Here is a 17,952-nt window from a genome sequence, read left to right on the forward strand (position 1 = left end):
GACATGCAATGAGGGATGTCATTGCTGACATTAGATGGATCTTAGCTAAAAGCAAAGAATACCAGAAAGATGTTTGCCTGTGTTTTATTGACTATGCAAAAGCATTTGACTGTGTGGATCATAAGAAATTATGGACAATATCATGAAGAATCAAGATTATAGAACACTTAGTTGTACTTGTGAGGAACTTGTACACAAACCAAGAGTCTGTCATTCAAACAAAACAACTGGATACTGCTTGGTTTAAAATCAGGAAAGATGTGCAACAGGGTTGTATCTTTTTATCATACTTAGTCAATCTGTATGTTTAGCAAATAATCTGAGATGCTGGACTATAGAAGAATGTAGCATCAGGATTGGACGAAGACTGCACTGTGCAGATGACACAATCATGTTTGCTGAAAGTAAAGATGTCTTAGAGCATTTACTGCTGAAGATCAAAGGCTACAGTCTTCAGTGTGGATCACACCTCAACATAAAGAAGACAAAATCATCACAACTGGACCAATAAACATCACAATAAATGGAGAAAAGATTGAAGTTGTCAAGGATTTCATTATATTTGAATCCACAATGAACAGTCATGGAAGCAGAAGTCAAGAAATCAGAAGCCATATTGCACTGCGCAAACCTGTTGCAAAAGACCTCGTTAGGTGTTAAGGAGCAAAGATGTCACTTTTAAGACTAAGTGTACCTAGCCCAAGCCATGGTATTTTCAATTGCCTCAAACAGTTGAAATATGTGAAAGCTGGACAATGAATAAGGAAGACTGAAGAAGAGTTGATGCCTTTAGATTGTGATGTTGGTGAGGAATACTGAAGATACCGAGGACTGCCAGAAAAACAAACATATCTGTCCTGGAAGAAGTGCATCCAGAATGCTCCTTGGAAGCAAATTGGCCAGACTTCATTTCACCTACTTTGGTTATGTTGTCAAAAAGGACCAGTCCCTGAGGAAAGCTATCCTGCTTGGTAAAGTAGAGGGTCAGCGCAAAAGTGGAAGACCCTCAACAAGATGGATTGACAAGGTGGCTACCACAATGGGCCATTGCAAGGACTGTGAGGATAGCTCAGGACTGAGCACTATTTCATCTGTTGCGCATAGGGTCCCTATGAATCAGGGCTGACTCAATGGCAACTAACAGCAACAACATGCTGCTTTTGTCATTCAGTGGTTCTATTAAAATAACAATGAAATGCAATAATTATCTCAGAAATTGTGCTAAAACATTTCATTGATATACAAGTAAAATTAACTTGATTTACACATTATTGCAGGAAGATTGAACAATCCAATAATTGAGGAGGAAATAGATCTGAATACTAAACATTTAAGACTATGATTTGGTAGCTTACACTGGTTAAGCTTTATTGTCACAACCTTTAAAAATACATATTCAACTTATAACATATATAAGGTTTGCATAGAAAAGAGCCACAAATTCAAGAAGGATTCAGAAAATTATTTTTTACCTTTCAAAACCACAATTCTAATATTTATACAACTTTATAAAAGTGATAAAACATAAAAATGTGTAAAATTAAAATGGATAATATGAAATATAAATGGATAAATATTTTAATCACATTTCATTCCTGGAGCTGTCATGAATTTTTAAAAATAATAAACAGTAAAATTTTGCTACTGTAAAAATGGCAAAAATTAAAAATCTCTACAATAACCAATACTATATATATATTGTACACTTTTGCATTCCAGGCACCATTATTTCAGTCACCTAGGAGGTTCTCTATAAATATTTCTTGTGTAAATGAATAAAAGCATATGAGACATGTAGGTGAACAGACAGGTCTATAGCATAGTGGCTGCATAAAATGGTTTAATACTGTTGGAAAACAGTATGGTCTCACATGTTTAAGAGACTTGAACTTTTTTATGCAGTTTAATTCTACAACCTTATTCTTTGAAATTATGAAGAGAAGAGTTTCCATTTTCAGCCTTCTTTATTAGATTTAAAATTGGAAATTATAATAATAGATGAATGATTAAATGTACAGTGAAATGTGTGAGAAATGGAACTTAATGGAACTGCCTTGTTTTTCCAAGTCTCTCAGGTTTTCTGCTTCTGACAGGGTGCAGTCTCATCACCTTTCTATTGGCTCTTTTAGTGGAAAATATTTGCAATTTCCTTCTCTGACATGTTTCTGAGTTGCACAATCTCCAGGTTTTGTAGGCTTTATTGTATTATGATATGAATTTCATTGAATGTCATGCATCCATGAACATTATAAAAGTAAAACCATGTAGCTGTACATTGTTGTTGAGTATAGTTGAGTCAATTCTCAACTTACAGGGACCCTAAGTGATGGTATAGTACTGCATCATATGGTTTTTCAGACCAGAATCATTACAAAAGCAGATTATCCCCTTTTCCCTGCACAGCTACTGGGTGTGTTTGAACTGCCAGTCTTGTGGTTAGCAGCCAAGCTCTCAATTGTTGCACCACCAGGGCTCCTTGAATCAATATACACAATTGGTATGTATAAAGACAAAATTAACCAAAAATACCTGCTTTGGTTGGTGTAATTGTGGGTAAATTATCACTATTTTATCCCTTCTTTGTTGTAATATTGCCTAAAAAGAAAAAGTGTGCTTATAATTGATGGTGTTTTTGTGTATATGTTTGTGTCTGTGTTTATATGTATTGGGAGGGAAAGGTGAGTAGTGGAGATATAATAAAATGTTATACTTGTTTATTTTCTCTTTATTTGGAAAAATGAACCAATGCTTTTAATTGCTAAAAAGGTGCAGGAATTACATGAAGTGTTTCCCTGTTGACAATGTTTGTAATGCATGATTAATCCACCAGAAGAAGAAGAAAAAAAATGTGTTATTGCTTTCCCTTAACACCACGTATTGAAAGAACTCAATATTCTTTAACATGTTCTCTGTATATAATATTGTCCAACCATCAACAGAAGGACAAAAATATTTTTTTCCTGGTGAATTCTCTACCCAACACCAACTTTTTGAAAGCTTCTTTCATGACCTCATTCCTGAGGCTATAGATAATAGGATTGAGAGTTGGGGGTATCACTGTATAAAAGATAGAAATCATAAGGTCAAAAACAGTTGGAGAATCTGAAGTTGGTTTGAGAAAGTCAAAGATACCTGTGGATAGAAAAAATGAGACAACAAAGAGGTGGGGCAGGCAGGTGGAGAAGGCCTTGGATTGGCCCGCAGCAGAGGGTATTCTAAGAACTGTGGAGAAGATGTGGATGTAGGAGAGGACAATGGAGGTGAAGCAGATCAATCCCATCATAGCCATGAAAATGTTAACTCCAACAACTCCAAGGTAATCATTGGAGCAGGAGAGCTTTATCAACTGGGGGACATCACAGAAGAACTGGTGGATTATTTTCACTCTACAGAATGTGATAGAAAATGTGATTGCTGTGTACAAGATTCCAGAGATGCTTCCACTTAGCCATACAGCTACTACAGCCCACTTACACTTACAAGGATGCATGATGACCTCATAGTGCAGTGGGAAGCAGATGGCTATATAGCGGTCATAGGACATCACTGTGAGAATGGCCACCTCAGCTGAAACAAAAGATGTGAAGAAGAAAACCTGGAGCGTGCACTGACTACGAGAAATGTAACCATCATTCATCAGAGCATTATTAACAGACTGTGGGACTGTAACTGAAATGAAGGAGAGATCCAGAAGGGAAAGGTGCTTTAAGAAGTAATACATTGGGGCTTGGAGATGCTGGTCCAACGTGGTGATGATGATAATGATGAGATTACCTGCCAGGGATAATAAATACATCACCAAGAAAAGGAACCCATGTAAAATCTGTAGCTCACGAATGTCAGAAAACCCCATGAGGAGAAATCCACTCATTGTGGTTATGTTTGCAGTAATCATTTTGAAGATAACAATTGTGGTGCATCTGTAAGAAAAGAGGGTATGAAAATGCAGTAGAAAAATAGGAATTTAAATTTCCTTTCATTCATTTATTATTACTTCTTAAAACAATTATTTATTAACTGTTTCCTATGCATTATCATCTGTGCCCTTGATGTTTGGAATCCATACATGTAGCTTACAGTCTATACTAGAAAACCAGTACTTATTCTTTAGTCAAATATGTTAAAGTGACTGATCCTGTCACAGAAAAATAGTTACATTTGCATCACCAAACAACCCACCAACTTCTGGTTCCACTAATGAAACCAATTGCTTTGTTTTAAGTCAACAACAGAAAAGTAGGAATCAGCTGTTGACTACAGATCTGAAAATCATATGTGTTGCATTTCTGTATAGTGCACACCCTTATCTAAACAGGTGGAATGGCTCTGTGGAGGAAATATAGTACTGGGAATTGAAAAATGGATTAGCTGGGTGGACAGGAAAATCCTTAAAGTCTATCCCTGTCAAACAATAATGTCATAGGGAAAGCCCCTGTAATTGTGAAACAAAGGGCCGAGTTATATGGTTTTTTTTTTTTTTTTTGCCTTTCCAATTAACATCTCATCTAATGGAATCTCATTGAAATCAAGAACAAAAACACTTGGAAAGGAAATAGTTACATGTTACTCTCAGATTCAATGTTTAATCTAATTTCCTGGTGGATTTTCTGGTATCTAACTTAATTTTATCTCTGAATCCTCATTTCTTTCACCTTTTCTTATTATTTGCAACATCAAAAGAGAATCTCAAGAGGAATTAAGTGATACATATTTCTCAGAAGGGAGAAATGAAGTTTTGGTTCCTTGTCCAGTGCTTTGGGCTTTGTGGGCGGGAAATATCAAGATCTGTCTTTTCAGTCAGGTAACTAAAACCAAATCCATTTCTATTTAGTCAATTCCAACTTACAGTGACCCTATAGGACAGAGAAAAGATGCCCCATAGGATTCCAAAGCTGCCATCTTTATGAAAGCAGAATTCCATGTCTTTCTCCCATGGAGTGGCTATGGGGTTCAAACCATTGATCTTTCAGTTAGCAGCTGAGCACTTAACCACTTTGTCACCAGGACACCTTTTCAGTTTGAGGGCTGATGAGTTAGTTCATAACTACCTTCCCACCCCAGCCAAAAAAAAAAGAAAAACGCTGCCATTGAGTCAATTCTGACTCATAGCAACCCTGTGGGATGGAATAGAACTGCCTGTAAGATTTCCTAGGCTGTAAATCTTTAAGCAAGACAACTGCCTCATCTTTCTCCCTTTAAGCTGCTGGTGGGTTTGAACCACCAGCTTTTTGTTTAGTAGCCGAATACCTTAACCACTGTACTAGCCGAACTCTTTCCCTTCATAACAAGTCCCTCATATTCCCTAACTTCTTCCATTTGTGAATTCTAAGCAACAATTGCAAAACTGCTGTATCAGAATGTCTTTGGGCTTTATTCTGAATGAGGTGACATTTCACCAAATAATTTTGTATCTTGGTAACTTATTTTCTTAGAAATGATAGCAGGGAGAATCCAAAGTTCTGAGGCCTCATCATTTTGAGAGAGACTTATCTTGATTAATTCAATAGCTCTCTTGTATGCTTTATTTTTCTAACATCTGTCAGTCTTTCCTAGTGACATCCAGACTTATTCTGCCTCTCACACTTCTTCTCTTCCCTGAAGAATGAACTTGACATTGATCATTCTGTTAATACATTCTACTGTGTGACATGGGTCAGCGGTTTCAGATTTACAGTAAAAATAGATATTCAATTAAGTAAAATGTTGTTTGGTTGCCAAATGTAAAGTCCCTTTCTCTCAATCTGTGTAAACAAAGCATAAGGTTAATGTATTTAGAATGCTCCTAATTTTATCCATTTCCATCAAAACCCCATACTAGATAATAGAATGAGAGCTGGACAATGAATAAGGAAGACCAAAGAAGAGTTGATGCTTTTGAGTTGTGGTGCTGGCGAAGAATGCTGAAAGTACCATGGACTGCTAAAAGAACTAACATCTGTCCTGGAGGAAGTGCACCCGAAATGCTCTTTGGAAGCAAGAATGGCCAGACTTCATCTCACCTATTTTGGTCATGTTGTCAGAAGGGACCATTCCCTGGAGAAGGATGTCATGCTTGGTAGGGTGGAGGGTCGACGAAAGAGGGGGAGGCCTTCAAAGAGATGGATTGACATGGTGGCTGTGATGATGGGCTCAATTATAGCAGGGATTGTGGAGCTGGTGTGGGATCGGGCAGTGTTTCGTTCTGCTGTGCTATGGGATCGCTATGAGTTGGAAATGACTCAACGGCACCTAACAACAACAACAACAACAACAGATAATAGAAAGCAGGAGGAAATAGAGAGCAATTTGGAGCAACTGTATTGGAGCAATTGTATGTTGCTTCTGATATAATTTCTTCCTTTCCATGTCCTTGTGAAAACTGGCATGGCAGAAGTGTTGTCATCTGACCTCCTCCACTAACTTCAAAAAGAGCTAAAAGGATCATTATCAGCATGAACAGCCTAAGGTAGATTCTTATGAGACAGAGTCTGCCTCTAATGCCTCCATTCTTCAACTTTTTTACCAATTTTGACACATTGTCCCTCACATGACACTCTATTTCTCTACTGGGTATGAGAGCATTCATTGTAAAGGGCACACAGAAATTACAGACAATACTCACAATTATGGGGTTTATTAAGGAAGTACAGGTTGCAATTCAGATTCAAGAACACTCAGGATACAGTTCTTTGATTAAGACAGTCTTTTCTCAGCTGTGCTGTAAGCAAACTTTCTCTGTCTCTTTGGCATTTTGGCCCTGTGGGCCTCTTGACCTCTGCCTTGCTCAGGAAAGTGTTATAAAGTTCTTTCAGCTCTAGCAATAACTGCCCAGGGCCACCCCATTCCACCAGCAAACTTCCTGCCCAATGGCATTCAGCTTTCTCAGTCTCTGGGTCTGAAGTCTACCATGCTGTGTCCTACCAGTCTCCTGGTTCTGCTCTCTTTCCTGTCTTGGTTGTGTCTGCTCTCCTCTCTTGTATGAAAACTTTCTGTCTCCTAGGTCAAGGGAGTTCCAAGTTTAGGGAAGCTTGGGAAGTGCTTTGCTCCCTCCTCTTCTTCTCGTTAGCCAGGCCCATTTTTCACCTCTAGGCTGGCTCATTTTAAACCCAGTGGGATGGCAAAACTGACCAATCCCCACATTAGATTTCTGTATGACTTATGTCCATGGTCCATCTCCCACAAAGGTTTGTATTATAGCACAATACCCAAACCTCTTGCTGGGCAACAAGCCCCTCATTTGCATAGCCTCATCCAGTCATTTGGGGAGAATTACAAAGACTAGGTTAGAAGGGCCCTTTAAATAATTCACTGCAACTCAATCCCTTTTTTTTTTTTTAAAGTTCTTTTTCCTTGAGTTGGTAAAATGATAAACAGTATTATTGTCCATGGGAGCTCTGGTAGCCTAGTGCCTAAGGCGCTTGACTGCTAACCTGTAGCCTAGTGCCTAAGGCACTTGACTGCTAGCCACTCTTTGGAAGGAAGATAGGGCAATCTACTTCCATAGTGATACTGCCTTGGAAACCCAAAGAGGGGTGGCTATGAGTTGGGGCCGACTCGATGGCACATAACAACAACAACAATAACAACAACAACAACAACAACAACAACAACAATTATTGTCCATATTTGATATTGATTTTGGTTTATTAAATATTTTAATTTGCCAAATTTGTACAAGTTATCATAATTCAACCAAAACCCAAAAAAACCAAACTCAGTGCCATCGAGTCGGTTCCAATTCATAGCAACCATTCCTTGGGTTTTCGAGGTGGTATCTCTATGGAAGTAGATTGCCCAGTCTTCTTCCAAGGAGCAAGGAAAAAACTAAACAATCTTAAGTGTTCATTTTTATGGGACAGATGTTATGCTAGAAATCATCGCTAAATAATTTAACCCACATAGACATTATTATAAGAAAAATTAAGGCTCAGAGTATTTTAGTAACAATATCTGAGCCCCAATCATTTGTTTCTTCTGATTCATATGGTACATTATATCCAAAAAATATTATGTATTAATAATTGGCACACAGAAACATTAGAGAAAGGCACAAAAGATATCTATTCAGAGATCTGTTTCTCATAGTGTTATTAGGAATTATTTGAGGAAATGTTTAAAAATTATTTTCCTGAATACTTATATAAACACATAAAATATTAATTTATTTTCCTTAAATGACTCATTATCATAGAATATTTATTTAAATCTGATAATTGGATTTTTTTTAATCTGCTCATTTTCAGAGAAGTTAGCATCCTCATTGTTACAATTAATATTCTTGCTTTTTCAAACTCAACTCAAAGAACATAATGTTCTGTCAATTTCCACAAAATATTTCTTTTCCTCATTCAATATTGGAACACTCACCACAGCTGTTTTGGTTGTGGAGGTAGCAATCAAGCTGATTACCAACTTCAAACTTTTCTCACCTACACTCCTACTGATCTTTAAAACACACTGTTTCCCTAGAGAATCCAGTTAGTTGGTTTTTTTTTTGGTCATCTTTCATAATGGAAGCCTGAACTGAATAATAAACATATTTCATTTTCACTACATTTCTGGCACCAAAAAATATAGCAACAAAAATTCATACTCTAATTTCTACAAAATGATAATGATTAGCAGTTTGTAATGCTTAATTTCAGTAATTTTTAAAGTAACTTAGCATGAATAATTTATTTTTCTTTATACACCACCTCAGGGTGTTTTTCCTCTTCTGTTTCCCCAAAAACCACCCACTCTAAATTCCTCTGAAAGCCATGCTCTTCCTTTCACATCAATAAATTCCTATGTAATGTGAATTTTTTTCCAAAGTAACTTTAGCAATTTATACCTCCATCAGCTTTGTATAAGAATTCTCATAGTTGTTTTTTTTTTTTTTTTTGGTAACTTGGTATTGCTGTGATGATATGTGTAGTTGTAAAGTAATAGCACATTGTAATTGTTAACTTTTTCCATGTTACTAACAACGTTTCGTGTTTATTCATGTGTTTAGCGACCATTTTGAACTTGTTTATGGACTTCTGCTTAATTTCATTAGAGCCATTTTCTTTCTCACTGATTTGTAAAAATTATTTGTGTCTTTAATACTAATTACTAAATCTTGTCACTTATGAGGGTGGTAAATATTCTCTCCCATTCTATAGCTTGATTTTTCACTCTCTCTATGGTTTCCTCTGATGTGTAGATATTCTGACCATGGTTTGCGCAATTGACTTAACGAAAGTCTTTTCCTTTCTGGTAAAGACCCTTTATGTTATTTAATTAAGAAATCATTTCCTATTCTCAAAGACATAAAGATAATCTCTTACAGTTACTTTCTGACTTTATTATTTCAGTATTCAATCTATCTGGAAGTGACTTTTTAATATGAAGTTAGATTTCAGTCTACTTGTTTTTCTTTCTAGAATATGAATAACAAATTGTCCCAGTACCATTTACTGATTTGGAATTCCGAAGTATGTGAGAATCTCTTCTGGGCTCTCTATGCTCTTCTACTGGTCTACCTGTCTATCCCTGTGTTAATGTAACACCAATGTAATTACCGGACATTATAAGTCCTGTTATCTAGTAAAACAAGTGCCTTTATTTTGTTCTTCAAATATTTCTTTGTTACTTTTCATTCTTCAACATCTGTGTATATTTTAGAATCAGCATAGCAATTTCTAAAAAAAAAAAAAAAAAGTTTTATTTTTCCTAAGAATTAAATTAGCTCCACCTATCAACAAAGAAAAAATTAACTTAATAAAGACATTATCTCCCTACTAAAGAGATTAGGGATTATTAAGGTATGTATCCATATTAATTTAATATTTTTCACATAAAGTTTTATAATATTTTCTGTAACATTCTTTCTATGTTTTATTAGATTTAATTCCAGTTTTTATTTTTTTGGTAGTTACTAATAGTTTTATTTTCTTAATTGTATTTTTACTCTGATTTTCTGGTATACAGAAATAAATTTTATATTTGACCCAAGAAACTTGCTAAATTATCTTATTTTTCTAACATTATTTCTGTAGGTTCTGGAGATTTTTCAATGGAGACAAATATATTTTCTGAGATTAAGGGAATTTTTTTATTCCGTGCAAATTTCTGTAGATTTTCTTTATATTCCTTGTCTTAATGGACTGAATAAGACCAACAGTTCAACATCTGCTAGAAGTGATGCTGGTTGTCAGTCTTCTGTGCTCTCATTGAATGCATGCTGTGATGTAGATTTCTGATATTGGTTTCAATTGTCTACTGTTTCATGGGAGCTTTGGTCACATAGTGCCTAAGGCATTTGACTGCTCACCAGAAGGCTGGCAGTTCAAACCCACCAGCCACTCCTGGGAAGGAAGGTTGGGTAATCTATTTCCATAGTGATATCACCTTGGAAACCCAAGGAGGGGTCGCAGTGAGTTGGGTGAGTGAGTAGTAGTATTGCTTCATAATGAGACACCTCAAAAAACTTACTAACTTAAAATAATAACTATTTAATGCATTTCTATATCAGTGTTTATCGAGATTGCTTGTCTGATCCAAGCAAGTTAGTGTTAACTTGTAGTTGGGAGTTGAACTAGAACCATTGCTTGATCCTTGATTCTCACCTATATGGCCTTTCTGCAGGGCTAAATTGGGCTTCTCATAGCATAAGGCCAGGTTTCAAGGATAATCTGAAGAACAAAAGGACCAAGAGGACAAGTCACATGGGCAAACACTCATTAAGGCTCTGCTTGTATCTGTCACATTGGCTTTACTTGTCCTGTAGCCAAAGCCAGAATTACTGTGGGAGGGACATGAATATCAGGAGGCATGGTTCTTGGGAGCCCACTTAAATCTAACAAAAGACTCTTGAATTAAAAAAAAAGTCTCTTATTTCACATTTGCTGAGATATTTATCATAAATGGATGCTGACTTGCATACCATATTTGTACTCTACCTATTGAAATCATCATTAAGTTTTTATTATTTCATTCATCACTCATTGCTCCAACTGGAAATCTAGAAGTTACAAATTACACGGTCTCCATTCTCATGGAGCATAGTCTAACTGGAAGTGAAACCATTCACAAATATACATGTAAATATACACTATGGTGATAAGTGTTACAAAGCTAAAGAAAGCAGGGCAAGTGAGAGAAAAAGTGTAGGACATTGATTATTTTATGTAGTAAAGTCTTCACTAGTAACACTACAGGCCTAAGGAAACGTGATTGTCCAAGTGGAGATCTGGAGAAAAGCATCTCAGGCAGTGGGAACAAAGTGGGAGGCTCAGAGATGAGAACATTCCTCAAATACAGTTGATAACACTAAAGAAATAAATCACTCACAATTCCTATTAAAAATTCCTATTAATAGGAATTGTGGGAATTGTGAATGATTTATTTCTTCCTTAGTGTTATTAACTAATTTCTCAAATATGGTGGCATAAACTTACTCATTAAATTATTTAATACCTTATTTTTCACTGTTAAATAAATCTATAGTCCCTTTTGGTTCATAGTGTTAAAACTAAACACTAAACTTACTGCTGCCGAGTCTGATCTGACTCATAGCGACCCCTCCTTGGGTTTTCTTTGTGAGGAGTGGTTGGTGGGTTTGAACCGCTACCCTTCTGGTTAGCAGTAGTTCCTGTATTACCAGATTTTATTCTTAAAAGATTTTGCCAGAATTTTTTAATTTTAATAGTAATTTTGAAGAAAGAATGTTAAGTCCTCACTATCATTCTTAAAAACAAAACAAAACAAAAAAATCCTCACTGTCATCAAGTCAATTCCGACTTATAGGAACCCCCTTTGGGTTTCCGATGAGATAAATCTTTAGGGAAATAGATTGTCCAGTTTTCCTTCTGCAGAGTGGCTGGTAGATTTGAACCACCAAGTTTCTGGTTAGCGGTCAGATGCCTTAGGCATTGTGCTACCAGAGCTCCTATCATTCTTAGTTTCCTATTTTAATAATTTTTGCTCAATTCTGTATCACTGTGTCACTGCCTTACTTCCACGTAGTTTGTGATTTTTCCTTTTTCTTTTTTTTCCAGTTTTTTAAGTTAGATACTCACTTTGTCAATGTTTAGAATTTTTTTTCTTTCCTAACAGGAGCTCTGGTAGCATAGTGCCTAAGGCACTTGACTGCTCACCAGAAGGCTGGCGGTTCAAACCCACCAGCCATTCCTCGGAAGGAAGGTTGGGCAATCCTACTTCCATAGTGATACTGCCTAGGAAACCCAAGGAGGGGTCGCTATGAGTCGGCCCGACTCCACGGCAAACAACAACAACAACATATGTATTTAAGGCTATAAGTTATCATCACAGTTCCAGTTTAGCTGCTTCTCACACTATTGATTAATACTTTTATTATTAAATTCCAAATGTTTTCTAACAGCCTTGCATTCCCATTGTAATTTGTATCCCCCAAGTATTAGTGAAAGACTAGACTACTTCAAATTGTTGAAAGATTAGCAGTATGAAACCACCTAGAGGTTCCTTGGAAGAAGGGCCTAGTGATATACTTCTGACAGATCACAGCTACAGAAAACGCTGTGGAGCACAGCTGAACTGTGACACACATTGGATCACCATGAGTAAGAATTGACTCCTGTCTTCTATGTCTAAGAGAGGAGCTCTGGTGGCATAGTGCCTAAGGCACTTGACTGTTAACCAGAAGGCTGGCAGTTCTAACCCACCAGCCACTCCTTGGAAGGAAGGTTGAGCAATCTACTTCTGTAGTGATACTGCCTTGGAAACCCAAGGAGGGGTCATTATTTATTATGGTTATGTCCTCTTGTTACACTGAGAATTTTATCATTATATACCATCCTAACTTGCCCGTTATGCTGGTTTTTGAAGTCTATTTTATCAGAAATTACTATTATCCTTCCAGCCCTATTTTGGTTGCCATTAGCAAGATATGTATTTTTTTCCATCTTTTGATTTTTAATTGCATCTTTGTGTCTACAATAAGTCCTTGTAGGCAGCATATTGATGGATCTTGTTTTCTTATCCAGTCCTTCATTCTCTTTCTCTTGGTACATTTAATCCATTCACATTCTGTGCAATTACTGATAGGAATTAATTTATTGCTGTCATTTTTGTTGTTGTTGTTGTTTATTGTGGTGTTAATTTCTTTGTTCCCAATATTTTTATGTGCTGAGTTCCTTTTGTTATCAGATTTTCTTTTCATCTTCTTCATTGTTGTTGATTTAGTGCTTACTAAGACCTTGTGATTTTATTTCCTATTTTGGTTAGAAGGTTTATTAATTTTCTTGGGGAGTAGGATGTAGTTCATTTTTATCTTCCTAAGTGTGAAACATTCTGCTTTCTATTGATATTGTCCTGACTTACCCAGCATATGGAAGTTCTGTGATTATATTATTTATTCTCTCTTTTTGCTTTGTAATTGTTGCCATTTATAGATTGACACCTCTGGTTCTCTATTTCCTGTCTTATAAACTTATTTTAATTTTGAGAATTCTTTTTCTGGGTTGGTTTCTAAGTGATGTTGCCATGTGTCTTAATCTTAGGTTGTTGTCTTCCATTGTTGGTTTTCTATTAAAAGGACTCCCTTTAGCATTTCTTGTAAAGTTTTCTGGTTTTTACAAATTCCCTCTATTTCTGTTTATCTGGGAATGTCCTAATTTCACCATAATATTTGAAGGAGGGGTTTGTTACATATACAATTCCTTGTAGGTAATTTTTTTCCTTTCATGGTTTAATATATGTCATCCCACTGCCTTCTTGAATGCATGGCTTCTGCTAAGAAATCAGAGCTTGGTCTTAGTGGTTGTCCTTTGTAAGTAACTGTTCATTTCTCCTGAGCTGCTCTCAAAATTTCTTCTGTCATTGTTTTGGAAATTTTGTTTCTTATGTGCCTAGTGATTTTCTTTTGGTTGTCTAAACTACATCAAGTTCATTGAGTTTCTTGGGCGGATATCTTTTCATCTTTCATGATATTAGGGAGGTTTTTTGCTAATGAGTCTTTGACAATGTTCTTTTTAGTTTTTAATTTTTTTTTTGTGCCTTTTTCTGATGTGTGATTCCAGTCATACACAGATTATTTCTCTTCTTATTAGCCCTCATAATTATTTTTTTTTCTTTTTTTTACTCATTCAAACTAGTGTCAAAGGATTTGTCTCCTAGTTGGCTAATCCTTTCTTCAGCTGTTTTGATTCTACTCTTTTGTCCTCCCAATGTGTTATCTGTTGTTGTTGTTGTTGTTTGCCATCGAGTTGGCCCCAACTCATAGCGAGCCCTCCTTGGGTTTCCAAGACAGTATCACTACGGAAGTAGGAATGCCCAACCTTCCTTCCAAGGAGTGGCTGGTGGGTTTGAACCATCAGCCTTCTGGTTAGCAGTCAAGTGCCTTAGCCACTATGCTACCAGATCTAGCTCCATAAATTTAGTGGTAATCTTCTGGGTATAGAATTGCTCTTTTTATATAGTTTCTAATTATTTATTTTGTAATTTTGCTCTTGTATTTATTGTTTTCCTAGGTTATTGTATGTCTTTTCCTTGATTTTGTTTGTGATTTCCTCAATGTCATAGGAGGCTCTATATAAGTACCTTTTAATTCCTTAGCACATAGTTTTATTACCTGTTCTTCCTCAGGGAGGTTTCCTAGTTCTTTTTTTGTGTCACTTGTTTTCACTATCTTGTCCTGTTTCTTTTTATAAATTGAAGTTGTCTATTGTCTCTGAGATATTTTTGAGGTGATATTTTAATTTGTTGTATGTGTTGATATGTTTCACCTTAATTTTTTGTTTTTCTTTGTTCTGATATATCACAGCAGGTGATGCAGGCATGTTTCTTTGGGTGCTAGTTTGGCAGCACTGGGCACTCTCCACCTGTCTCCAGGTGGGTGGAATAACTGTTGGGATTGTGGCTGCAGTTCTCTGTTGGTTGCAAAGAAGATATGTGGGTGGGATGAGCAGGTGTTGTCCACCATCTATCATTGCTCCACTGTTGCAGGAGTGGTTGGTGCTGTTTGACTATTGTGTGAAGTGGTAGATGGTATGTGTAGTAGGTAATATTGACTAGTATGGAATTAATATCTACATCCTATTGGATGGGTCTGGAAGAGAAAAAAAGAAGAAATATTTTTAAAAATAAAATGTGGGAGTGCATGAAAGATTGGTAAAAATATTCAAAGAACTAGATGAAGAGGGAGAAATAAGTAAAAGTGAACAAAAAGAGAAAAGAATAAAAGAAAAAAATGGGAGGTACTAGTGCAGATATAGTCAGCTGGTAGCAGTGGCAGCAGGTGGCTATGGTCAGTACATGAAAGTATGTGACAATGGAGGTGGAAGGAGCTTGGAAGACTTGAGCATTTTGGACAGAACAGGCAACAATATTTAAATCATGCATTCAGTGGGAGCAAAACCTGCCAATGGCACAGATGCAGGGATGCAGAGCAATAGGCTCTGGGTCTGTTTGCTTGGAGGACATTGTAATTGGAGGATGGGCTGCTAAGGAAGAAACTGGGGTAGTGGGGGGCAACAGTGTATCCCTAGCCATCACATTGGTGGAGGGAAAGAATACATGACAATATCACTTGGAAATCAACTTAGATATGTTGTTGTTGTTGTTGTTATGTGCCATCAAGTCGGACCCGACTCATAACAACCCTTCCTTGGATTTCTGATGCAGTATCACTATGGAAGTAGATTGCCTAACCTTCCTTCTGAGGAGCAGCTACTGGCTTTGAACCACCAGCCCTCTGGTTAGCAGTCAAGAGCCTGAGGCACTACGCTACCAGAACTCCTAGATATAGAATGATTAAAAATAAAAGAAACCCAGAAGACTGACAATAGGGAAGCAGAGATGTCAATTTGTAAGTAAATATAACTACAAATCTAAATGAGGGAATAAATGATGTACTTAAAGAATTCTAAATGGATAGGAAGTCAAGATGATAGAAAGATTTTAAAAAGACTGTTTTAAACATGAGGAGATAACAATAAATTACAGGATTACCTCAAACAAATTAATATAAACCTCTCCCCAGAAAAAAAGGAAGAAAATCAAAGTCTTACTGAACACTAAAGCAATAACAATGAAGAAAATGATGAGAAAAATCATAAGCAAAATGAACTCAGCAAAGAAAAATATATTCAACAAAGAAACAATCATCTCCACACACACACACACAACAATAACACACACGACAAAACAGCAGCATTAAATTAATACCTATGGATAATTATACTGAATGTAAATGGATTAAATGCACCAGTCAAGAGAACAAAAGTAACCAAATGGATAAGAAAATATGACCCATTAGTGTGCTGTCTGTAAGAGACATATCTTAGATGCAAAGATAAAAATAAGCTAAAAATCAAAAGATCAAAAAAATACATTTCATGTAACTGATAATGAGAAATGGTAGGAGTGCCAATATTAATTCTGGAGAAAATGCCCTTTATGGCAGAAACCATCAAAAGAGACAAGAAAAGACATTATATAAAAACAGAAGAATGAATAAAACAAGAAGACAAAGCCATAATAATTATCTACACATCAACTGAAAGAACCCAAAAGTACATAAATCAAACTTTATCAAAACTGGCAAGAAAAATTGACAACTCCATAATAATAGTAGAAGACTTTAATAAACCACTTTCAATGAAAGATAGAACAATTAGAAAAATCTTAACAAAAATATGGAAGATCTAAAAAAGACAATCAACCAACTAGACCTCATAGATGTATACACAACACTCCACTCAACAACAGTACAATTAACATTCTGTTCCAGTGCACATGGATCATATTTCAAAGTAGACCAACTATTAGGACATAAAGGAAGCATCAATAAATTTAAACACATAGAAATATTACAAATGTCACCTCACATAACAATGACATATAATTAGCAATCAACAACAACAATATCAAGGGAAGAAAACAAATACTCTGAAACAGAATAATACCCTGCTTAAAAACTGTTGTTGTTTTTGTTGTTATATGCCATCGAGTAGGACCCAACTCATAGTGACCCCTCCTTGAGTTTTCGAGGCAGTATCACTATGGAAGTAGATTGCCTCATCTTCCTTCTGAGGAATGGCTGGTGAGTTTGAACCGTTAGCCTTCTGGTTAGCAGTCAAGTGCCTTAGGCACTACACTACCGGAGCTCCCTAAGAGACGGCCTGGCTATGAAACAGAACGGTCCTTGAGTCAAATGAGAATTAAAAAATAAACCTACACCAAAATCTTTGGGACACAGCAAAAACAGTGGTCAGAAGACAATTTACAGCAATAAACTCACACATCAACAAAGAAGAAAGAACAAAAATCAACACCTTGACCCAGTGTCTCCAACAATTAGAAAAAGCCCACAGTTGCCAGAAGAAAGGAAATAGTAAAGATTTGAGCAGGAATAAAGAGAAAAGCATTAGAAAGAACCATCAAGACTTGAAGTTGGTTCTTTGAAAGGATTAATAAAATTGACAAAACACTAGCAAATATAACAAAGGAAAAGGAGATACAGATAACATGAATAAGAAACTAAATAGGCAATATCACAACAGAAGCTGTGGAAACAAAAACGATAAAAACAAAATACTATAAAGAACTGTTCTCCAACAAATTTGAATACCTAGAAGAAATGGACAAATTTCTAGAAATATACTACTTACCCAAACTAATACAGTCTGAGGTATAAAATTTGAACAGACCGAACACACACACACACACACACACAAAACTCCCAACAATAAAAAGTACTAGTCCAGAAGACTAGAAAATCTACAAAGCACTCAGAGAAGAGCTGACACCAATACAACTCAAACTATTCCAAAATATAGAAAAAGATGGAACTCTCCGTGCTTGTTCTAAGATGTAAACATAACTCTGAGACTAAAACCAAGAAGACACCAATAACAAAGAAAATTACAAATCGATATCTCTTATAAGCATTATCAGAAAAATTCTCAACAAAATATGAACCTATAGAAACCAACACTGTATCAAAATAATAATAATAATAATAATAAT

The 17,952-nt window shown here is 36.0% G+C and overlaps 1 protein-coding gene across 1 annotated transcript; it reads right to left on the reverse strand.

Moving 5' to 3' along the window:
- Positions 1-2,932: 2,932 nt before the first annotated feature.
- Positions 2,933-3,895, reverse strand: LOC103206053 (olfactory receptor 14J1-like). The gene has a single exon (XM_007951488.1). It carries the CDS (start codon positions 3,893-3,895, stop codon positions 2,933-2,935), a length of 963 nt encoding a protein of 320 aa, XP_007949679.1.
- Between the last annotated feature and the right edge of the window lie 14,057 nt (positions 3,896-17,952).

The sequence above is a fragment of the Orycteropus afer genome, unplaced genomic scaffold (genome assembly GCF_000298275.1).
Source record: "Orycteropus afer afer isolate SDZICR_OR568_19922 unplaced genomic scaffold, OryAfe1.0 scaffold00294, whole genome shotgun sequence".
Lineage (NCBI taxonomy): Eukaryota > Metazoa > Chordata > Mammalia > Tubulidentata > Orycteropodidae > Orycteropus > Orycteropus afer.